Genomic DNA, 23,044 nt, shown 5'->3' with positions numbered 1-23,044 from the left:
TATTTTAATTCCCATGGAAGACAGGCATGTACAGGAGGGAGAGGCCCCAAGTCCTGATTGATGCTACTCTCCATACCTCCTCACACGTAAGAAACCATAGCCCCAGGTGTGACCCTGTGTGAAAACTACCTATCATGCAGAGGGCAACACCAGGAAAGGGACAGGGCAATCACCTGAGTCCCAACTCTAAGGATAAACTTCAAAGGACAGAGCATACCATGTGGGAAAGAGTCTCAGAAGAAACGAAAATTCCTCCCCTGGAGACACCAGCAGGCTTACAGACTGGTTTCCTGACAGGACACCCACCTCTCCAAGAGAAGCAGACGAGGAATTCTTCCTGCTGAGATTTTCATCTGGAAAGAAGTCCTGGCGGGCTCGGCGGCCCATCTTTAGTACCTGTAGCGCAGGGTGAAAGGCGAAGGAGCAGAGGGCACACGGTTACTGAGGAAAGCTGCTTCAGAGCAGGCGGAAACAATGCAAGAGGCAGCGGGGCAGTGACCCTACGCCCGGCGGCCACACACCTTCCCCCACACAGTGCAAACGCATCACCGGCTGCAGGGATTAACCCCGGGCCGGTGCGTGGCTCAGGCTCCCGCATCTCACCGGCGGGCTGCTCGGCCCTTCCCGCTGCACGGTGTCCCGCGGCAGCCTAACGCTGCGGCGGTGCCCACGGAGAGCCCGGGCAGGCCTCCGGCGGCGCGGGCGACGCCATTTCTCCGCCTCCGCCGTCGTGCGCCGGCGGCTGCGGACCCCGAGCCCGGCCCCCTCCGCCGAGACGGTGCCGCTGGCGTGCGAACGGCCCGCGGTGGCAGGGCTCGGAGGGGCCGCGGCCTGCGCCGGCCCCGGCCCCGAGGCGGCCGCTCGCGCCCCGCGGCCGTTCCCGGCCCGCTCGCGCCGCGGCCGGCAGAGCGGCCGCGCCGCGGCCCGCGCCGCTCACCCCGGCGACGCCCCCCCGCCGCGGCGCCTCCGCTCGCTCCGGCTCAGGCTCCATCCGCCGCCGCCGGTGCCGGTGCTTCCGGCAGACAGCCCGCCCCCGCCGCCCCGGCAACCGCCGCCCGCCGCGGCCGCGCCGCTGGTCCCCGGCCCGCGCCCACGCCGGCCCTCTTGTCACTGCCCCCGGCCCGGGGCCGTCCCCGCGGGGCCCACGGCCCCCCCCAGCGACCGGGCCCTGCCCTGCCCGGCCCCGGGCCCTGCCAGCCCCGCCGGGGCGGCCCCGCTGCCGGCGGCCGGGGCAGCCGGCGGCCGCAAGCCGGGTAACGCCTGGCTCAGCACGGGCGGGTGCTGCTGCCAGACAGCCCGCCATGAATCTCGACGCGGGGTGCTCCTGGTAGCCATATAAATATAAATAAAAACCCAGCCCCCTTAGCAAGCTTAAAATCTTGGCCTGACTAACGGCGACAGCGGTGCTACAATTGCTCAGCTCAATACGTCATGCGAGTACTGTTTTTACGCGTTCTCAGTTTTACATGCAGTGGGGGCAGGTTAAAACCAGCCTGCCGCTCTGCCTTCTCCGGCGCTTTACTGTATACACCTTTTAAGTTCCCACTAAGGCAGTTAATCCGAGCCTTGGAGATCTGTCACCTCACAGAGGGCTTTGTCAAGTCTCCTGATGGCTTCTGATGCTCTTCCCAGTTCTCCCTAGCTCTCTAACACTGCTTTCCAGACAGAGCAGCGGGTCCCCAAGCACTCAGTGGAGGAGACAGTCCCAAGGATCAAATTGTAAGTGCAACCACCATTACACACATGCATGTCTTCTGCAGAGATTTCCACTGAGCTGCATAAAACCACCCCTGCTCCCTTTCTTGGCTGGACAGATTAATTGTAAATAGATCTTTGAAAGGGAATGAAAGGGCTCAAACAAATGAATTTCTAACAATTATTAAGACTAAACTGTGATGTATGAAAGCTTTGCTTCTGTTTTGCTTCATTTGTTTCTCAAGGACTCCTGACTCCTCAACTTTTTCCTTAGGTCCCTTTGTCCGTTCAGGTAAGATTGAAGCAGTCGTTAGGCTCCCTATGTAAATCACTGATAGCAGACTCAAGGCCTTCAGTGGACACTTGGGCAGCTCCTAGAATGAGATAAGGGGGGGCTCTAACACAGAGACACGGAGACCCTATTATAGGGAAACTGATTTTGCTGACTTAGAAGGCACCTGGACTTTTACTTCACAGCGCACGCTCTGGAAAGAGGGTCAACTAGTGAACACTGTGAAGAAGACTACTTACTTCCTCCCCCAACCACCGAAGACCCTCACCCTATTTTCACTACGCATGCTCGGATTATGCAAATGAACTCTGGGAACTCATTATCATAAGACACCCCTTTCTAGGAAATCTAATGAATATGTAGGATTGTGTGTATGTAAACTGATGTCCCTTGCTAATTCTTGGGAGCCCTTATGGTGGAGAATCCCCAGGGTGATCCCAGCACTGCCAATAAAAGAATACCTGCTTAACAGTTCTATTGGATTCTGATTGTTGAGTTAATTTCTTTGTTTCTCTTGTTTTTGCTCCACATGTTAAATAAACACTCAGTTCTCTGACGCTTTGTCCATTTGCCTATATTTTTCCAGTATCTGACATTCCTTACAATCTTCCCCCATCCTCATTAGCCTAAATAATTGTCATCCATTTATTCTGCTGCTATAGTCAAGAACTGTACCACCACAAAGTACACTGTTAACACTTTGCCATGATGAAAATTGACTATATAACCCTAAAGTTTCAAGCCTTCCAGGAATACCTTTTTCTAAAGGCACCAGATCTCACTCTGTACCTGTTTGGCTGTAGGAAAACTCATGGTCTGGCTGAAGAACTTTAAGAAGTCTAAAATAAATTGTGTCAAATAATTCTCCTTTTTTCCACTCCTTACTGACATTTTCAAGTAGTTGTGCTGTGACTGTGATGATCTAAGGATTAAGTAAAGTAAGATTTGTGGGCAGAGGTAATAACTTTTTATTAGACCAACTGATATAGTTGGAAAAAAACATACAAGAAGTGTTTCTGTGCCTGAAAGCTTGTCTGTTTTTTCCAGCTGTATCAATTGGTCTAATAAAAGATATTATCTCCCTTTACAAACCTTGACATGTTCAAGGAATTCAGTAAGTGAGATGTGATTTTCCTTTTTTGAAGCCAGGCTGGTTATGTTCTATGAAAGTATGATCTTCCAGATACTTTGCCCTTCTCTTTTAATTACAGATTTGAGTATTCATGAACTAGAGATGGCAGTTTTTACCAAGGCCCATGCTCCACCACTGGGGCCACGGGAGTATGGCCCTGCATTTCCCACTGCCCGTCCGCTCCTCCAAAAAGCTGCCGCAACAGTGCAGCTACACAGACACCAGGAGAAGGAGGGGACTGTAGCCCCAAGGTTGCAGTAGCTAATGCAGGATGTCCGAGTACAAGCATACACTTACCGCTGACCTTCTTGGTCAGAAGAGAATCCTAAGAGGAGCGTGATAGCGTCCAGAGAAACATCTGCTAAAGCAGGAGGGCATCCCTGGGGTGGGGATCCTTGGGTAGGAGTGCAGTGCCAGCTGTGGCCCCAAACAGCAAGCTGGAGGGGTGTTTCTGCCAGAGGCCAGGTAGGAACAGAACAGGGTGCCCTGGATGGACAGAACACAAAGCCCTGGGTTCACCCATCTGGAACTGTCCCCCCAAGCCCCTCCTCACAATTTCCCCCAGTCTCCATCCCCCATGCCACCAGCACATCCCAGCTCTCCCCAAGAAATGCTGTGCTGCTTGCTGCCCACCCCAGTGACAGGAGTCTCGGGCCAATTGAAGGAGGGTAGAGTCCACATGCAGGAAAGAAAACATCTAAGCACTTGGGGAATTAAACCTTGCCTCAGAACTTTGACTTCTGACTTCACAGATTCTCAATGAGAGAGAAGAGCAGACATGCAGGGAGAATGTAACCTAAAATCTGTCCTGTCTTGAGTCCCTCTGGATTCCTCCACTCATCAGAATGGGGTTTGTCACTCACCCTAACATATTTTTGCCTGCTTCGGAAGAGCAACAGGGGAGAAAGTTTTCAGCCATTGTTTCATGTTGTGGCTAAAATGGATCTTGCTTGCTTTAAATGTTGGGGTTACCTTTTATGAACAGCTTAATTCTCCTCTGCTCTACCAGTGATGCTGCAGGCAACATTTGATCCTGGGCCCCACTTGACCAAGGAGGCACAGTTAACAGGACAAATGTCTGGTGCTGCTGTGGCTGTCTAAAGCTATTTTCTGTGCTTGATACCTGTCTAGTTCAAGTCTGTTGTGTGAGGGTTTCTCTTTCCCAGTGTACGGTTTCAGGTGTATTCTCAGCTTGCAGTCTGCCTTACTTGTTCAGTTCTGTCCTCAGTCCTCACTATATATCACACTGCTGCTACCCCCTCTCATCTGAACATCAAGTAAGAACTACGCAAGCATTCCTTTCACGGACAAGTTCTCACACCTAAGCATGGACTCCTCCATCTGGTTTCAACCCAAACCCAATCACGCAGAATAGGACTAACAGAGTCCCCCACCAGCGCTCTTTGCTGTTGATACTCCTTGACTGGATCTATGAATAGAGCTTGTGTCTGGTCCTCCTCCTACCCAAGAGAAAGCCAGGAGAGTCTGGGAAAGCAATCACACTTGAGCGGTCTCACATGCTTCTGGTCCTAGACCACCTTTAGAGCAAGGGCACACACGCATAGTTAAAGCTACAGCTATGGTGGAAAGCCCACATGGCGGCACGACTGTGGGAGAGAACAATGACCACCTTATTCTGAGCAGCCAAAGGTTTTGTTAGGCAGCTCTCTGGCAGCAGCAGGATTTATGAGACGCAGGGCAATTCCAGTAGCAACCAGTAACACAGCGCTGTGCCTTTCTTCCTCAGCCGGTTCTCACATCAGGTGGCCAGCCACATTCCCGATTTTGATATGGGCCAATTCACTGAAAAAATTAAGCTTCCACTAGGAAGCAAAGCACTCGGCAAAGACTGCTGCCATAGCCTGCTCCACATTAGCAGCACACCAGCAGCTCCAAGCACCAGATTCTGATTTGTTTGCAATTTTTTTCTCCACATACCTCAAAGTATTTACTCCATCTCTAAGGTTTTTTGGAGGAGGGAAACAACTGTAAATATTCTGTTATTTCTGCAGGTTCCAGGACAAAATCTCCTAACAATTGATAAGCTTCAAACAAGAGGTTCCTTCCTCTGGAAGGTGGAAGGGGCTTTGATAGGCAGAAAAGGCCCACGCATTTGCCTGTCTTGATCTCCATGAGAGCAGACGCTGTTCAGGTTACATCAGCCCCAGCTCAGACTGTCAAATCCCAGTCAGGGTTGCCAAGTGTGAAATATTTCCTACAATACTCAGATGTTCAGTAGCCTTGTTGGGCTCTCCCTCAGCCTAGCTGGATTCCAGCATGTCTGAGATGTGCAACCTGTAAGCGATGGCTGCTTGCAGCCACCATCGGCGGTTCCAGTGCACATCAGACCACAGAGCTTCCCCCCCGTCTTCTCAACCCAAAGAGAGCAACACCCAGAGCAGAAAGTGAGTGGCACAATACTGGAACCGGCACCACACCTACATCCTTCTCCGCTATTATTTCCAAGTGGTAAGTCAACTTGTCAAGTTGTAACAGAAAATTCTGCTCTCAGCCATTAACAACATAACCTTACATTTTGTACTATTGCATTTCATGCCATTTCTACTGTCTCAGCCATCAGAATTGCCTACCTCCTTCTATAGGATATCCCAGTCCTCCCTTGTATTGACAATGCCTCCTAGCTTTGGATAAGCAGCCGATTTCATTAGCACATTCATTTTGGCATGCCAAGATCATTAATGAAAACTGGGCCCAGGACCAGCCGCTGAAGAACTCCTCTAGCAATCTCTTATAATTCCTGTACTTATCTCCATCTTAAGTAATAACTCGCCATGCGGCACTGTAGCAAATGGATTACTGAAGTCCAAAGCAATCAGTTCTACTGCATTTAGCGTGACCTCCAACCCAACACGGGGTAGAGGAGGTCCCAGAGCAGAAAACCATCCAGAATTCATTTCAGAAGTGTTTGGGGAGCTCTAGAAACCTCCATCCCAATCCACATAAAAATATTCCATGGATCGTTAACAGCAGCCTCAGACTATGCACCTTACCCCAAGTCGCGATTCTCCTGACGTTATCTTAGAGCCACGTGATCTTGTTACACCTTTCTCTGCTCCAGCAAGGAACTCTAATTCCTGTTTCCCAAGCAAAGCACAGACAAACTGTGAGCAGCCCACGTATCGGTCTCCTCAGAGCTGCAGGGAATGAGCTCACTGGGCGCCCAGCACCTCCAGCTGCCCCATGGGTTTCCTCTGAACCTCTTCCACACTCTGTGTCTTTGGTGAGCCTCTCGCCTCTGAGCTGGCCATGCTCTCCCAGCCCCAGCCGCCCAAGCATGTGGGCGAGAGAAGGCTCCCCACAGCCATGCCCGCTGTTTCCAGCCACAGATCAGCTGTGCTGCTGCCAGACACCACCCCTCCAGGCGCTGGGCCCACGCACCCCTGGGACCCACCTCTCCCAGAGCACGAAGCCCCCAGGACTTGCAGAGAGCTCTGCCCTGCTCCCGCCTCGCACACCCCGCAGCAGCTGCCCCTGCTGCATCATCCCACCAGCACAGCCAGGCCGCTGCCTTCTTTGGCAGAGCAGCCAGCGCTGTGGGCAGGTCAGGAAGGCACGATGCTGCCATCCCACCTCAGTCCAGGGGTGTCTGCCTCCCCCTCTGCAGGAAGAAGCGCTGGGTGGTGGGGTGGGGAGCCTCTGCGTACCTGGGGCAGGGCCCAGGTGAGGGCAAGAGAAGGGTGCTCGCTCCAGGGGCCAGCAGCCTCTGGGCTTCAGGGCAGTGGGCACTGGCCCGGCCCAGGGCAGGGGGCAGAGGCTGATGTGGGGTGGCTGGGGTTGGGGCACGGCTCAGGAGAGGAGCCTGCCCAGGCCCAGGTCATGGATGACGAGGGGCTCAAGTGGGGCCGGTGTTCTGTCTCCTGCGTGTGGCCCCAGCCCCTTCGAGGGCAGCGGGTGCCCGAAGCGGCCCCGTCCCCTCAGCGAGGGCTGCCATGGCAGGAGACTCCTCTGCGCTCCAGCGGCCACCTGCCTTCAGGGCCGCAGGGCTTCACCCCGCCTGGCCGCTACCTTCCCGCGGCCCCCGGGACCTCGGAGGGCCCGCCAGCCCCGCCGCCAGCCCGGGCCCCGCCGGGGCCGCCGCAGCCCCGCGCCCGCAGCGTGGCGCCCGGCCCCCGCCGGCGGCCCGGCCGGCCGGCCCCTCCCTCCCTCTCTCGGAAAGAAACCACATCAGGAAAGTATTCGGGGTATTTTTAGCCGCTTTTAATGCGATTTCGCAGCTGGAAACGGGAGGGGCCTCCCCGCGCCGCCCGCCAGCGCGCGGCGGACCACCGCGAAGGGCCCGGCCGCCGCCGCCGCCGCCCCGCGCCCGCCGCTGCCCGCCCGGCGCCAGCAGGGGGCACCCGCGCGCCGCGGCCGCGCGGAGGCCACGTCGGAGGGCGCGCGGGACCGCCCCGCCGCGGAGGGGCCCGGCCCGGGGCGAGAGGGGCCCGGCGCCGGCGGCCGCGCGGGGGGCGGCGGCGAGGCCCGGCGGGGGGGGGGGGGCGCGGCGGAGGCGGGCGGCGGTGGCTGCGCGGCTGCTGAAGCCATTAGCGCGGTGCTGCGGGTGAAGGCCGGGCTTGGAGCTCCCTCCCCCGCCCGAGCCCCGTCCCGGGGACGTCATGGGAGGGAGGTATAAAATTTCAGCGGCGAGGCCGAGGGAGAGGCAGTGCGCGCGGGAGGGGCGGCGCGGCCGGGGCACGGCGGCCAGCGGAGCCCGCGGGGGTCAGCGGGCGGCCCGGCGGCGCCGCTACCGGCTGGGCGGGGAGCGTCGCAGCGCCGCGCTCCCGGCCGCCGGGCCGTGGGTCGGGCACCGGGCGATGTAGGGCGCGGGGCCCGGCGGGGGCATGAATGGTGCAGCGAGAGGGGCGGGCGGCGCGCTCCCCCCGCGGCGGCGGGGCGGCGCGGGCCGCTGACACGTGCGGCGGCGCGGCGCGGCGGGGCGCCCCCGGCTCCGCGGGACGCGGGGCGGCGCATGGGGAAGGAGCCCGGCGCGGCGAGGCACGGCGCCTGCCGCTTCTCCTTGCGGAGCGCTGCCAGCTCTTCCTGGAAGTCCTGAGTCGCGCACGGCGCAGTGAGTTCATGCACCTCCTCGCCAAGCCTCAGCCTGCGGGATCTGGAGAGGCTGCCGCCAGCACACCGCCCGGTCCCCCGCGCTCGCTCGCCGCCGCCCGGGGGTCTCTCCCGGGGGCCCCCGCTGCCGCCCGTTCGCACATGAAGATGTACGTGCAAAGGGCTCTGGTGCTGCTCTCCCTGCTGAGCTTCGCCACCGTGAGCCTCGCGCTGTCCTCCTGCACCACCTTGGACCTGGACCACATCAAGAAAAAGAGGGTGGAAGCCATCCGGGGGCAGATCCTGAGCAAGCTGCGGCTCACCAGCCCCCCGGAGACCGTGGGGCCGGCCCATGTGCCCTACCAGATCCTGGCCCTCTATAACAGCACGCGGGAGCTGCTGGAGGAGATGGAGGAGGAGAAGGAGGAGAGCTGCTCTCAGGACAACACCGAGTCCGAGTACTATGCCAAAGAGATCCATAAATTTGACATGATCCAGGGCCTCCCCGAGCACAGTAAGTGCTGGGCTCCCCCCGTGCGGCCCGGGGTGCCGCGCCCGCGGCGCAGCCTGCCGGGCCCCCGGGCGCAGAGGAGGGGCGGCTGGCCGGGGCCGAGGGGTGCCGGGCCCCCACCGGTGGGGCCGCTGTCCCGGCGGGGCGGGGGCCGCCGCGGCGGAGGGCGGGTGTGTCGGGGGGGAAACACACGCGTCCTCGCCTGCCCGCGCCGGGGGCGCACGCCGGGGGCCGGGGGGGACGCGGGGTGGCGAGCGCTCGGAGCACCGACGGGGCGGCGCGGGGCTTGGCGGCGGGCGGCGCCGCCGCAGGTGGAGGAGGTGGGCGCTGGAGGGGTGGGTTGCGGGTCCGGGAGCACCATCGGCCCAGGGCCCAGCCGGGAATAGCGAGCCCGGCCCGTGTCGGGAGCCCTGAGAGCTGGGGGAAGGCGGGAGGTGGGAAGGCGGCAGGAGAGGAGGCAGCCGGGCTAGGAGAAGGCACAGCTCTCGCGTTTGGGTGGCGAGCAGATGGCCAGCCGGACTCCTCCCTGCTGAAGCTCCGGCGTCTGCCGCAGAGATACAGGCAACCTGTTTGGCCTGTGCAGCCCCCGCGGTGGCTGTAGAGAAGGTGGAGAGGCGCTTGCAGAAGAGACGGCTGCCTGGAGGACAGTGGCGGGGGGGTTACTCGGGTAGCGCGAGGGTGCAGAGAGCGAGTGGAAGATAAGGGGGATGCTGAGCAGGTGCAAAGCCGACAGTGATGCGGAGGGACCCCCAAGGGAACACAGGCATTGAAGAAAATGTGACAGATGTTGAGCAGGTGCAGAGCAGATGATGAGCAGGCCCAGATGTGGACACTAAACAGATTCAGGTGCAGAAGCTGAGCAGATGCAGATGCAAAGACAGAGACTGAGCAGACATGAACCCCAAGCAGACTGCAGATGCTGAGCACATGTAGGCACAAGCAGTCCTTTTGGTCTGTGCTTAAGATTCCTTAGGACTGGAAGATGCTGGGTGTGCAGTCATACCTCCATTCAGGGTGTCCTCCCGTGATGTAGTGCAGTCTTGGGGACGCAATTTTGAACACCAGCAGTTCTGGGGAGGAGCTGTGACTTGGTGCAGACAGCCTCAGAATGCAGTTATTCTGCCAGGTTTACGTTAATCTTGACATATGATGAGCTGGAATAAGAGCTACAATGTGGTAATGCAACAAATTTCACTAAATCTCTGGCAAACTGCACTCCATATGGTTATATGATTAGCTCTTAGCTCAGGAAACACTAAGACTTGAGGAACAGTAAGTGCCCACGGTATAGCAGCTTGCCCGTATTTCAACATTTTTGACCTACTGAAGTGTTGCTTGTGAAATTCTAAAAATATATGGAGAAACCAAGTGTCTGTGCAAAATAGTACAGCCACACTAGGAACTGGTGCATTTTGGGGAAGGAAACTGGGAAAGCACAACAGCGGGAAATGAAGTCAGAGGAGTGGATTTGGATCAAATAGGGGGGAAAGAGGAATGAAGACATGTGGTGCATGAGAAGGAGCAGTGAGGAGGGACTCAGTTGGGGAAAATTCCGATGGAAATGAATGAACCTGTCCCATGTTCCTGTAGGATGCTGAGGCAAGGTGCTGAGCAGTGGGTTCAAAAGACCAAGCAGTGCTGAAATTGAACTCCTGGGAATGGGCAGCGTAGATGCCACTACCCAGAGAAAGAGGGAACTTTGGAACTGGGTCACACTGGGAGATACTAGATCAAGACAGAGTGTGGTGTCAAGAGGCACACTTCTTTTGAAACCTGGGGAATTTCATTGGTTACACCATGGCTGAATTTGGCCCTGTGTCTTCAGGAGTGGCTGATGTTCAATTTTCCCATGACTTTGTCTCTGTGCCAGGTGGTGATCTCAGAGCATACTCTGAGCCAAAGCCAGTCTCCTCTGGGGGGGGAAAGGGAGGACTGCTCCATTGAGGGAACTGCGAGGATGATACAGACAAGTCTGAAATCTGTGTGCATGCACACGAACTGTTCTAGCTCCAAACTATTAGTTAAGTGGCTTGTTGGCTCAGAACTCACTGTTCTCAAAGGCTTAAGGCCCAAAAGTGAGGAGAGCTGAGGAGCAAAAATAGCAGCAGGGAGAGCCCCATCCTTCTAGGAAGGAAGAATATTCAGGACCAGGTTCCCCATGTCTACTCTGAGCTGTTTGTTGACTCATAGAATTGTCTTTCTGCTGCACCTCAGGCACATAACCTGAATTATAAGGGACTTAACTTTCAGAGAATAATTTGCTCTTGACCAGCCATTCACTTCAGGGATCTTCTAAAACTTGTGGGGGTTCAGACCCCCTTAAGCACTGACTTGGTTAGATTCAAGCTCAGAGAACATCTGCAGTGGTCCTGCAAATGGATTTGCTTACCTTCCTGAGGAAAAACAGATGCCATTTTCCAAGCCAGCTTGAGAGACAAAGCAATTAAAGCCATGGGTCACTGGGGCCAAGAATCTTTTCTTCCACACCTGCCATCTGCAGAGTTACAGAAGGATCAGGTTTTTTTCTCCAAAGTTATGCAGCTTTGGTGTGAAGCACCTTGAAGTACTAGTGGTATAATATGGACTGAGACAATACCTGCTGACAGACAGCCTGCCCTTCCTCAACCTCAAACTCTAACCACACAGCCATCAGCTGCCTTGGGGCTTGCATAGGGTCGGCAGCACATGGAGAACCTGCACCTCGTGGAGAGCAGCGTTAGGAAGAAGGAAGCTCCCAAAAGAATCTGCTCTGTGTATCACGTTGTGCACTCTAAGAGGCTACTTGTCTCATCATTTGTACAGTCAACAGTTCTGGGCTGTCTGGGCCCCACAGTTGTAGCAGGGTCTGATCATGAGGATGCATCCTGTCATGTCAGACACAGCCTGGCATGGGTGCACAGGGCGTCACAGATTCCCTGTCTCCTGGTGTGGTTACAACCACTGTATTGTGGACTGGAAGAGCTTGCAGGAATATTGCCTCCAGGCTTTGTTCTGTGCAGGTAGGTGGACATGTCTGGATTCCAGTGTGATTAACACATCTGACCTGGGACTGGACCAAGCTCTCTGAAAAATCACCTCACCTCAGACCTCTTGCAAAAAGTGCTTTGCCCCAAAGCAGTCAGCTTCCTGGGAGTGAGACCTGTATCCTGGACACTCTGCTATGAGAAACGGGTTTCAATCTCAGAGTGTTCAGAGTGAAAACACAGAATGCAGCTTAACTGTTTCCCCTAGGAAGGTCTCCCAAGACATCAGGACCTTGTGTGAAGTAAGTAGGTAGAAAGCAATGTGGAGACAGCAGGCAAAATATAGTAGATACAGTAATCTCTAACCACCACGGCTGCTTAACTTAGCCAAAAATCTTAAGGAGATGATAAACAATAAATTATTTTGTCTTGTTTGCACTGTGCTGTAGGACCAGATCTGCAGTCTCTAAATAGATTGCTAGATAAAGCAGTACTGTTGGAAACAGATACTGGGCTACACTGACCACTGGTCCGATCTAGAAAGGCATTTCTGATGACTACTGGGACACCCCTCGTGGACAGGCAGGCAGGTCTGAAATGGAAGGGCAGGCTGTTAACAGCACTATTAATAGGGCCAAGAGTGCAAAACAGTTTAAGGGGATATTAAAACACAGTATCTGCTTAGGTCTAGGAGACAGAACAGTTATCAGAGTTGGACTTCAGCTAGGAAGATGCCTTGGGAACATTTAATGAGATCAGAGCTCAGGTTTTCTGCTGTGCTTTTCTGTGGCATAAAACCTAGAACTGATCAGAGTGGTGGAATGCCCACAGTGGGTGTCCTTGTGTGGCTCGGTGTACTGTTTGCTCTGCAGGGTTGTTGGGCTGAGCACAGCAGCTCATGGCTGCAAGAGGGCCTGGTCTCCTGGGATTATTGGACATCCAGTTCTTCAATAGCAGCCAGAGACTCCCTGTATGGGAAAGTTTTTCCATTCCATAGTACAAATGACAAAACCCCCTACAATTAAAGCCCAATGTGAGCATCTGGTCATTAGCTTACCCTAAGAACAAACTTCAGCACCCTAAGAACACATCCTTGTAAACCGGCTTACTTCACCTTCATGAATATGACTCAAGAAGTGCATCAGTGTTGCTCAAAGCAGAATCTGGCATGGGAGGTGAACCTCTGCGTTGAGGCACCATTTCACACCAGCCCACCTACTGAAGTTGTTTCCCTGGGGAGAGAGCAGTGGTGGTGTGAAGGGCAGACTTTAGGAATCTTTATTCAAAGGTTGCTTCAGCTAGGGCTTCTAGCCTGTTTGTCACAGCCTGGAACTGTGGCTGGGAACAGGTGATAGTTTTCTGTTTCTGTTTAAAAACAATAGCTGACACAAGAGCCCTGTGCTGCACTGGACAACAGTCAGATGTCATGTGAGAGACTCTGTAGGGCTGCAAACAAACTTGCATGTGGATGTAGAGCAGGAGCTGCTGTGTCTTGTCTGCATGAAGCCTTAATGATGCTAGAGCCTCAAAGGCTAACAGAAGTCAATAGGAGAGGAACAATAGCAATAACAAAGATTTTTCCACGGGACCAAAATGATCCCATTGAAAAGAGGCTTGTTTTTTCTTGAGGACTCTGTTTTGGACCTCATTGCTTTTACCTGCTCCCTTTCGGGGCACCTGTGAAAAGGATTTTTCCGTTCAGCAGGCACACATCAAGGCAGAGAATTGCTGTGTTATTTCCTGCCCATCTGTCTGATCCCCGCAGGCCTCTCAGCACTATTACTCTGTCCTTGTACTATTCATGAATTCCTTCTCCAGGTCATGAGTGAGAATTGATCTTAAACCCCAGTTCTTTCAGTACACACTGAATAGTCACTGCTCCATAAAGTCTTCCACACCTCATACTTCGTGGGGACTTGGCTGGCTTTCATCCTGGGAGACAGTCAGGGTTTGTAAAACTAAGATACAACAGCAGTGGGATCATCTGTGCAGCTTCATAGCTCCAGCATGAGGAGAGTCACACCATCACCACTACTGGGAATTGGCCCCACTAGCTGCAAATGAGGTTGCCCCATTGCCTTGGCTGGGGGTGTCATTTGGGATGCAGCAGACTCGTGAGCATTAGCAACATTTGATGAGCAGAGTTAGAAGAGATAATACTAAAATTACTGTGGTTGATCTGTACTGATTCTCTGGCTTGTAGCATTGAAACAGTGGTGGCAGCAGTGGGAAGATTTTGCAAAATGTTGCCATGTAGACCAAATTTGAGTGAAGTCATCCTGTGTTACCTTTAGCTAGATAGCCATGCTTCACAGATAGCAAGATGTCTGAATGACAGGCCTCTGCTGGAAAGTTTTTTCTGAAACTATTTGAGATCCCATCCCTATAACTTGGTGGTTCTCAGTCTTTCCATCTTTCTTTCTTCTAGATGAGTTGGGCATTTGTCCAAAAGGTGTCACCTCCAATGTGTTCCGCTTTAATGTGTCCTCGGCAGAGAAGAACAGCACCAACTTGTTCCGGGCTGAGTTTCGGGTGCTGCGTGTGCCCAACCCGAGCTCCAAACGCAGCGAGCAGCGCATTGAGCTCTTCCAGGTGAGTATTCTTCTCGCCTTTCCCTGTGCCTGAGCCCAGAATAGCTTGGCTGTTTAATTGTTACCTCAATTGGTATGTGCAGGGCTACAGGAGAGAGAGAAAGAGAAATCTCATGCTGTACCCCAGGCTTCTTCCAGCATACATGATGATACAGTCACCTTTCATTCCTTTTAGAGCGTGCTGCTGTCCTTTCCCCACTCACATTGGCTGGCTACTTTGGCCACCCTGGTATGGTGCCCACTGCAGCTCTTTGCTGCACTGAGAAGGGGATTGTAAGGGGAGCAGCCCTGACCCTTCTCACATCAGCATGCTAGGTCCCCTGGCAGTTTTGTTCCTTTGACTATTGCAGTACAGTTGGTGCTAATCCAAAGGGTGGAGCTCTCTGTCTTGTCACTGATTTACTAGAAAAATAATGCTTGCTTTCAATGTTCCCTTCAGCAGCAGCTCCTCAGGGGCACAACTCGTGGCACTATTAATTCACGGGCTTATTTGGAGTTTGCTTTGAACCCATGGACTCCCCTGGCAGGATAAGGTCTGGTTCAGGTTTGGAAGTGGCCTTAGGCTGGGCCGAACCACCCAGCTAATTGTACAGTTAAGCATCCAGGCAGTGCATCCCCACAGGCTGATGTCTGTGCACTTTGCAGTAAAAGCACAGCTAAAATTGCCCCGTGGCTGGTAGCTCTTGAGGTCTTCACAGAATTCAGCTTTTGATCTGGAACGCTGTGCACAGGCTGGGGATCTTTAGAAGTGGGAAGAGATGTCAGAGCAGGGGGAGAGGTCTCTAAACTGGATCAGCCCTGGTGTGTTTTGATGGAAATTGAAGAGTGTAGGACAAATGAAAACACCACAGTGTAGGACTCAGTAGGGTTGCTGGGCAAGGGACCTGTGGCAAGATGCTCTATTGCCTACGCTGGTTCTACTCTGAAATCCAGACCCATACGCCGCCGGTGTATACAGAAACAAAACCACCCATTAGATCAATTAGATCCTGCCTCTAGATATGTGCCCTAAAACAGGGATGAATTGAGAGAGGTGGGCTGCTTAGACACAAAAATAAGCACTGTGTAGATCTCTGGAGTTCAGGTTGGTTGTGAAGCATGTCCTTATCACCTGTGCCAGGGTGTTCCTGGTGTCTCACCTGCTGGGATCAGTTTTTAGCAAGCTGTGGAAGAAAAAAGGCCCAAACCTATCCCTTCTTTATGCATGGCACTGGCTGATTCTCTCTACCACTCCTTCTGACACAGATCCTTCGGCCGGATGAGCATATAGCAAAGCAGCGCTACCTCAGTGGCAGGAATGTGCAGACACGGGGCTCCCCTGAGTGGCTGTCCTTCGATGTCACCGAGACTGTGCGTGAGTGGCTTCTGCACAGAGGTAGGGGTCTTGGCTGGACCGGGTGTCAAGGCATCCATAGAAATGTGGATCAGTGTTGACAGAAGCCTCTCTCTGCTCCCCTTCTTGCAGGAGCTCGACTTACATAGAGGACAGCTTCTTTCAGTTTGAGAACAAGCCTCCCCCCCAGAGAGCTACCTCAGTGTGTGACATCTGCTAGATTCCTAGCTCTGTCCTGGAGTCCCCGCTGTGTAGCTCTTTGGGCTGAGTCAGAGTGAGCATTCATCCTCTGAAGGAGGAAATTGTTTTCACTGAGAGATGCTGGAGCTTCTTTTGGTTCTTTGAGTCTAAGCCCAGAGGGGACCCCTCTGCTTGTCTAAACTATAATCTGCAAGACATAGAAAATGAGGATTGCTCTGGCTTAATATTCACATGGACTAGAGCAAATCTAATAGGGAAGAAAACCAGCAAGGATCTGATTTCTTCAGCTGTTTACAGCTTGTCAGGTATAAAGGTGGGGAAATACCAGAGGCTGACACACCTAGACAGATGGAGGCTTTAGCACTGCAGAGAACATACCTCTGCCATCCCAGGGCAGCTCAACAGATAGTTATGGGGCAGCTCCCAGCAAGAACACTGACTCCATTCACAGCTGGAGCATAGGCACTGTGACTCACAGCTGGATCAGCCTCACAGATAGAAGCTAGGTGCCACTGAAAACTGAAATGCAGGTACTGGCAAGCAGCCCTTCCCTGGAAGGGTAAGCTGTGAGTTTGTAGGCTCCTCCTATTTCAACCGAAGTTGTGTCCTGATGGCTGGAGTTCAGGGCTGGAACTGCAGCAAGCTCTATGCAGGCATGCTAGCTGACAAGACATCACAGAGGATACAGTACTTAGGAAAAAAAGGTGCTAGGCACCTTGTCAATGCCCCAGGGAGCCAGATGTTTTAATTCATGACACAACATAAAAAAGGAGCTTTCCTAAGATTCTTATGTTCTCTTAGTCAGGCCCACACAGCATGACTGGTCCAGGAAGTTATGAAAATAGACTTGCCTCTGTAAAGTCTGTGTGACTTAGACTGCTAGCAGTTCAAGAGAACAGGAGGTTGCAGCTGCTGAGAAAAATGCTTCCAATGAAATTACTTGTCCATATCCAACTTGCTCATTTTCAGATCTCTCCTTCAGACACTACCAGAAGCCAGATAAGTACACAGGTACTGAGAATGGCAAAACTGATTTAACACAGACACCACAAGCAGGCTCTTCAAAATACTTGTTTTCCAGTGGAGCTCCTTAAATTTCACAAATGCTTTTGGATGCTGAATAGCCTAAAAAATATAACCAGGAGCACCCTTCTTACCTGCCCAGGAAGCTCCCTTCAGTAAGACTAAGGCTTTTGGCACAGCTGAAGCCACAAGGTTCTGTTTCCCATTCTCCTTTTCTAAAGCATCTCTGTTCCCCAACTCTGATAGCATCCCTGACTTTGAGACCAACCCACAGTCTAGAAGTTACCACAGTACGTGTCCTCAGTGGAACTCCCCTGCACCAGGAGCTGTCCCAGCTGAGGAAGACTGTTTCTCACAGAGTCATCTTCTTTGCAGAGTCCAACCTTGGCCTGGAAATTAGCATACACTGTCCTTGCCATACTTTTCAGCCCAACGGGGACATCTTGGAGAATTTGCACGAAGTCTTGGAGATCAAGTTCAAAGGTGATAAAGAGCTGGGTTAAGGGAGGCTATAGGGGAGGGGAAAGCCTGAGCATTTAAAGAAGAAATGAGGTCTTGCTTTGCATATTTGAGCATTTTACGTTGCATAACATTTGTCTTAAAGCATACACACCTGGGTTTGCATGCTGATTTGCATAATGGCTATATCCACTTTGTACATAGGTTAGAAATGGAAGAAAGTAAGTGAAGGCTGTGTGGGTTTGCACAAATGTCTGCAGAAAGGAATAATTTTGTATTTCAATGTCTCTCTGGGAAGTTCAGCTTGATGCCTTCTCAGATTTCCACAGAGCCTCTGCTTTCCAGTTAGGGTGACTGAAAGAAACACAAGGAAATCAGGCATCCTGTGTGAGGTGGCCCAGAGAGTCAGTGGCTTGGCTGGCCTAAGAACTAGGAACCTCCTGGCTTGCAGCCCTGGGCTGCAGCCACTGGCCCCCACAGGCTCCATTTCTGAGGCTGTTCTGCAGAGTGCCAATGATCTGACATCTTCTTTAAACCATTCATCTTTCTGCCTGTCCTGGGACCAAAGCCAGGAGTGAGCGGGATGGATTAATGGCCCCACCAGCAGTTTGCAAATGGTAAAACAGGTGGCCCTTAAGCCTCTATTTCAGGCCTGCAGCAGTCAGATTCACCAGGAGTAAAGGGAACCCCGTGAGGGAGGACGTCCCAGAGTAAATGGACATGGTGCCTGAACCCCTTTCACCCTGGTTCAAGGGTAGACATGAGAGTGTTAAATGCACTGGAAAGTCTTGTCCACTTTCCCACTGATTTCTTCTTTGTGGATCCTGTTTTTCTCTGAAGGCATTGACAGTGAAGATGACTATGGCCGTGGGGACTTGGGGCGCCTGAAGAAGCAGAAAGACTTGCATAATCCCCATCTCATCTTGATGATGTTACCCCCACATCGGCTGGAGAGCCCGGCATCGGGAGGCCAGAGAAAGAAACGAGCCCTGGATACCAACTACTGCTTCCGGTAAATGAGAATCCTGCCTGGAGTGACCAGGTTCCGTGCCTGAGGTGGGCAAGCCTGGCAAGACTCACGCCACCGGGAAAGGCAGAACCCTCCAAGGGGGTTGTGGGTCACCGTGGTGCTACAGGAGCCACATGAAGAGCACAGCTCAGCCAGTTGTTCCCTGTGGTGTCCAAGAAGGGGATGCTGGCCAGCTCAGTAGAGTCACTATGTGCTTCTGGCTGAGCCACTGGCTAGAGGGGGACTTGCAAGCAGCTTCCTGCAGCACAGCCTGGGCAGGGACCTGCAGCAGCCCCCTGCTATCTCCAGGTGCCAGAGAGCAGCTGGGTGCTACCTCCCTGGGCCAGTGGTTAGGCTGCCTGCCAGCAGGCATGAGCAGTGCCAGGCCTGAGCTGCCCACCACTGCTCGCCTGTGCTGCTCCTCTGCACTTGGCACAGGCAAACAGGAGGCTGCATCACACCATTGCATATAAGGCCCCTCTTTAGATTCACCGTGTTTCAATACTGTGTTTCAGGAACCTGGAGGAGAATTGCTGCGTGCGTCCTCTGTACATCGACTTTCGACAGGACCTTGGCTGGAAATGGGTCCACGAGCCTAAGGGCTACTTTGCTAACTTTTGTTCGGGCCCTTGTCCATACCTCCGCAGCGCAGACACCACTCACAGCACGGTACATCTCGTATATGATCCTGTTAGGGCTTGTGGCTGTGACTCCCCCTTTCTCCCTAAGTCTGTGATCATATCAGGTCTCTTCAAAGCACCAAAAGCTGTTTAGATCAATGCTTTTAAAAACTGTCCAGGAAAACTGCAGAAAAGAGTCTAGGTGGTTCAGCAGGGAAAATGCACTTCCTTTGGAGTCAAAACTGAGTCCATGCTAATAGCCAGATGTTGAGGAGAAGGATGCTGCTGTCTCTTGGATAAGATGTGAAACAGCAGGACTGACCATTTTAGGGTACTTATTTGGTAGTGGCCAGAGTATTAACTGAATTGTTTACATCAAACATTAACTCTGGTAATTATCTTCTGCCTAAATTTCTCCTGCAGTTTGCACTGGACAGAGGATTTTTCTACGCTCTGTGCCAGGTTGTCATGCAAAACTGTTGTGCCATGGCACGCAGCTGCCGTCTGCTACCACAGGGGCAGCCCGAAAGAGAAGGGAAATCCGTGTCGCTGTCCAGAAGTGAACACAGCCAATGCAGTAAACTCTCCTTTCTGCACAGGCATACTTTCCAGCGGTATAAATCCTAGCCCACCTATGGCAGGGGGAAACCCATTAGGCAGTGAGATTCATGTGTAGAAACTGGCAGAAGGCAAATGTCTTTAGGTAACTTACACATAATCTCTAACGTGAGCACACTAGGCAGCCTTTGGGAAGAATACTACCTCAACCTAGCTACTGTCTAGAGTGGAAGAAAATAAAAGCAATAGAAAAGCACAGGCATGGGAAAGTACCAAGGGGAGAAGACAGACTAAGGAGCAGGCAGACATTTTCTGAAGCAAGAAAAGGTGGAGGAAAATTCGTGCTTCTGTCCACAGAAGAGTAAAGGCAGCAATCCAGACAATGCAACAGCTTACTAACAACTTAGCATCAGGTTTCACTAAAAACATTCCTGGAAAAAGCAGATCTGGCTGAAGAATAGATAACTAGGTAAAGATGATATTACAAAGAAGATGCTAACATTGAGAGTCTGCACAGCAGCAAGGCTTGCTGAAGCTCAAGGACTGATATCAGTGGGAACAATCGATCTATGGGAGTGAAGGAGTGAACAGATGGGGATCAAACAGCTTTGAAAGGGTAATAGGCATGTAACTTTACCATCTGGTTGTCCTGAGAAGCGCTCTAGTAGATAACTGGACTGAATCAGTGTGAGAGAAAGGAGATTTTAGAATGGTTCCTAATATTTTTTTCTTGAGCAAGAAAGGAGATGATTAAGCTTTAAGGTCAGCTGGGTGATTCAAGAAACATTTAGAATGATATAGCTGCTGATAGCTTGCCAGCATCACCTAGGCAAAACATGGTGAAAAGAAGATTACTCATCAGTCTGTTTAACCTACTGTCTGTTGAGAAAAGCGGCCCCAGAGCTCTCACATGGTACCCCTGTGGTACAGTCAGGAGTACTTTGTTCAGTATCCCAGGGAGCTGCTACCAGAACGACTGTGATTACATGGATCTGGATGATAGAACAGGATGTTTCCTTAGCACCTCATCCCCAAAGACTGACTGTAAAGTACTTAAAAGACAATGCGCCAGACCCTGTCGTTTATACCAGATAAGCACTAATGAGACCACAGTAGTGCAGGTGAGATCATGTTTTGGCCCCACAACTCAAGAAGTTGCTTACCACTGAGAAGCAGCCACCTCTGGCAAGAAACATGGCAACTGTTCTGTAGCGGTTACATGGCTGAAGTGTACAGTCATATGTGGGCTGGGGCCAGCTGGGAGGAGGAATCCAGTGGGGTCCCACAGGATACTCTGCTGGCTCCAGCATTACAGTGTAATGACTTGGAGGATGGAGTGGAGGGAGAAGGCATCAGACAGTTCAAAGCTGGGAGGGAATTGTGGATACTCGAGAGGATTGGCATCTATCCAGTGCTATCTAGAGATGTTGGTTGAAATAAGCAGCAGGGATGTTCTTTCTTCTGGTTTCTTTAATGGAACCCAAAACAACATGGCCCCAGGCTGGTTACACCCAGTTGCCTTATTAAAAAGCAAAAATTGTGACACTATCCACTATACCAAATTAGAGATGAAAGGAGACAACTACTTGCACTCCTTCAATCCTTAGGCATCAGCCACAGCGCATGGCTACTACAATTTAAAAAAAAAGTCTTAAGAGCCAGGCCAGTGCAGGCAAGACCCTTTAGAAGCAATCCATGATCAGGAAGTGACAGGGGCGTATTACCTCAGGGAAATACTCTGATGAGCATAGTCCAGACACCTAGAGACCTGTTGGCTTTGCAGTTCCTTCCTGTCCTCAACCAGCTTAAATGTATTCCTGACTTTGTCACCACATTTACTTTGTTTTTGCAGGTGCTGGGCTTATACAACACGCTGAACCCTGAGGCATCTGCTTCACCCTGCTGTGTCCCCCAGGACCTGGAGCCACTCACCATCTTGTACTATGTCGGGAGGACCCCCAAAGTGGAGCAGCTCTCCAACATGGTGGTGAAATCCTGCAAGTGCAGCTGAAAGGCACCCTGGCCCGCCCAAAGCCAAGAGAGAAACTGTCAGCACCCACTCTTCTGCTCCCAGGCTAACACAAAAGTAACTGGGGGTCAGAGACTATGCATGCTGAGGGCTGAGTGCCAAACCCTGTGGCTTAGGGTCTGGAAGCCCTTGGGGATCTCTTCTGGAACATTTCTTGGTCTTGTTGGCAGTGTCATGTTCCTTCTGGGAGTTACTTTGATGACACGAAGGCCACACTCTCCAAAATGGCTGGACAGTTGGTGCAGAAGAGAAGGATAGGGTGGAGGAACTGCTCTGTATTTGAATGCTGGGTGGTTGAGCTGGGAAAGCAAGACAAAGAGCAGGTGAAAGGGGGAATGGAAATGGGGAGATGTTTTCTAATCTAGCTTTAGCTATCTTAGGACCTCAGCCTTCCCCACTGGCCTGAAAAATGAGGTTTCCCCTGTAGGAGGAAACCATGAAAGTTTCTTTAGAAAGAAAATCCATCAAGAAGGGAAGCTGCTGAGAGAAGAAATGCTCAGAGATACACTTAGACTTTTGTTCCTCAGAGCTGTGATCCAGAGTCCTGCAACTGAAACTGTGTCTGCCAGACCTGTAAGTTCAATTGGCAGATCCTGGCTATTGGTTTCTAATGCAAACTGCAAGGCTCCCAGCCAGCCTGCTGAGGGTGGGCAAATACAAGGAAAGAGGGTGCTAAGTCCATTTTCAGAGGGACTGATGTCTCCATTCAGCTCTTTTCCCTTACTGGAGTTTCTGAGAGATGGTTTCTGGGTCAGGGCAGGAGCAATATCTGTGGATGCCTGCATATTGGGCCCATTCATTTGTGAGCTGATACATCCTGAGGACCTCTTGTCTGTTGTGGTTTGTGAAGTGCTTTGGGGTGTTCTGCACCTGTTTCTGCACAGTGACCTGAACGTAACCCAGGCTCATATGCCAAGACTTTAAAAATAGTAATCTCAAAACATTGTAAAAAATAAAGGGGGGGGGGGGGGGGAAAGATGCTCTTTTTTTCACAAGCAAGTTGTTTGTTGGAGGGTTAGATGGTTTGCTGTTTTTAATTTGCTACTGCTGTGGCGCACACAGTCTAAAATCTTTCCCCTTTCCAAAATGTCTCTTCAAAGGAACAGCCAGAATTTAGGCCAACCAGAGAGCCCCAGAATGAAAATTCCTTGGTACCCTCAAACTGTGCCTGGTGTATACGTGCCCTGCCCCACCCCAGTCCAGACATGTATATCACCTCTGGCATCTGCTTTTATAGAAGGCTCCCCTCAAATGTTAAACACTTCTAACAGTACTGTTTAAATAAGCAACCAGGGCAGTGCAATTGCCACTGCTGACAGATGTTCTGTGTCCACTTGAATATATATGGTCTGCTAGCACAGAATTGTACACACAGGTAAAGAACACATCCCTCCTCCCAATTTACCATGAACATTGTGGATGCTTATAAAAAGCTCATAGATGTTGCCCAGGCAAGAAATCAATGTCCTCTTTTTTTAAAAGTACGGACTTTTTCAGCCACAGACAGTCCCAAAGGTAAAAATCCCCAGTGCTTGCATGCCATATGAGATTCCGAGGCTGCCTCTGACTCCAAACCACAACT

At 52.2% G+C, this 23,044-nt stretch overlaps 2 protein-coding genes across 6 annotated transcripts in view; one reads left to right on the top strand and one right to left on the bottom strand.

The window, feature by feature from the left end:
* Positions 1 to 1,024, bottom strand: part of IFT43 (intraflagellar transport 43) — a 45,007-nt gene extending 43,983 nt beyond the window's left edge. For 2 of the 5 annotated variants that reach the window (XM_074909995.1, XM_074909996.1), the window contains exons 1-2: positions 938 to 1,024; positions 307 to 396 (exon numbers count right to left, since the gene is read on the bottom strand). In XM_074909995.1, coding sequence (XP_074766096.1) covers positions 307 to 396; positions 938 to 991 — 144 coding nt within the window. In that variant the 5' untranslated portion in view covers positions 992 to 1,024. Of the gene's footprint in view, positions 1 to 306; positions 397 to 521; positions 857 to 937 lie in introns of those variants that run through there. The other 3 variants (XM_074909997.1, XM_074909999.1, XM_074909998.1) reach the window with 3 other exon arrangements.
* Positions 1,025 to 7,680: 6,656 nt separating this feature from the next.
* On the top strand, positions 7,681 to 22,783 carry TGFB3 (transforming growth factor beta 3). Its single transcript, XM_074909994.1, has 7 exons — positions 7,681 to 8,679; positions 14,068 to 14,231; positions 15,476 to 15,605; positions 17,163 to 17,270; positions 18,087 to 18,258; positions 18,771 to 18,924; positions 21,286 to 22,783. Exons 1-7 carry the CDS (start codon positions 7,965 to 7,967, stop codon positions 21,442 to 21,444), a joined length of 1,602 nt encoding a protein of 533 aa, XP_074766095.1. The 5' UTR covers positions 7,681 to 7,964; the 3' UTR covers positions 21,445 to 22,783.
* The last annotated feature ends 261 nt before the right edge of the window (positions 22,784 to 23,044 follow it).

Source organism: Athene noctua, chromosome 6 (assembly GCF_965140245.1).
Source record: "Athene noctua chromosome 6, bAthNoc1.hap1.1, whole genome shotgun sequence".
Taxonomy (NCBI): Eukaryota; Metazoa; Chordata; class Aves; order Strigiformes; family Strigidae; genus Athene; species Athene noctua.
Note: the sequence above shows the minus strand (reverse complement) of the source record. Positions and strands in the feature narration are given on the sequence as shown.

Excerpts from the sequence above, each read along its gene's own strand:
- TGFB3 (XM_074909994.1), top strand. The coding sequence starts at position 7,965 with ATGGTGCAGCGAGAGGGGCGGGCGGCGCGCTCCCCCCGCGGCGGCGGG. Across the intron at positions 14,232-15,475 it reads AGCGCATTGAGCTCTTCCAG|ATCCTTCGGCCGGATGAGCA; the intron begins GTGAGTATTCTT and ends CTTCTGACACAG. Across the intron at positions 17,271-18,086 it reads CTTGGAGATCAAGTTCAAAG|GCATTGACAGTGAAGATGAC; the intron begins GTGATAAAGAGC and ends TTTTCTCTGAAG.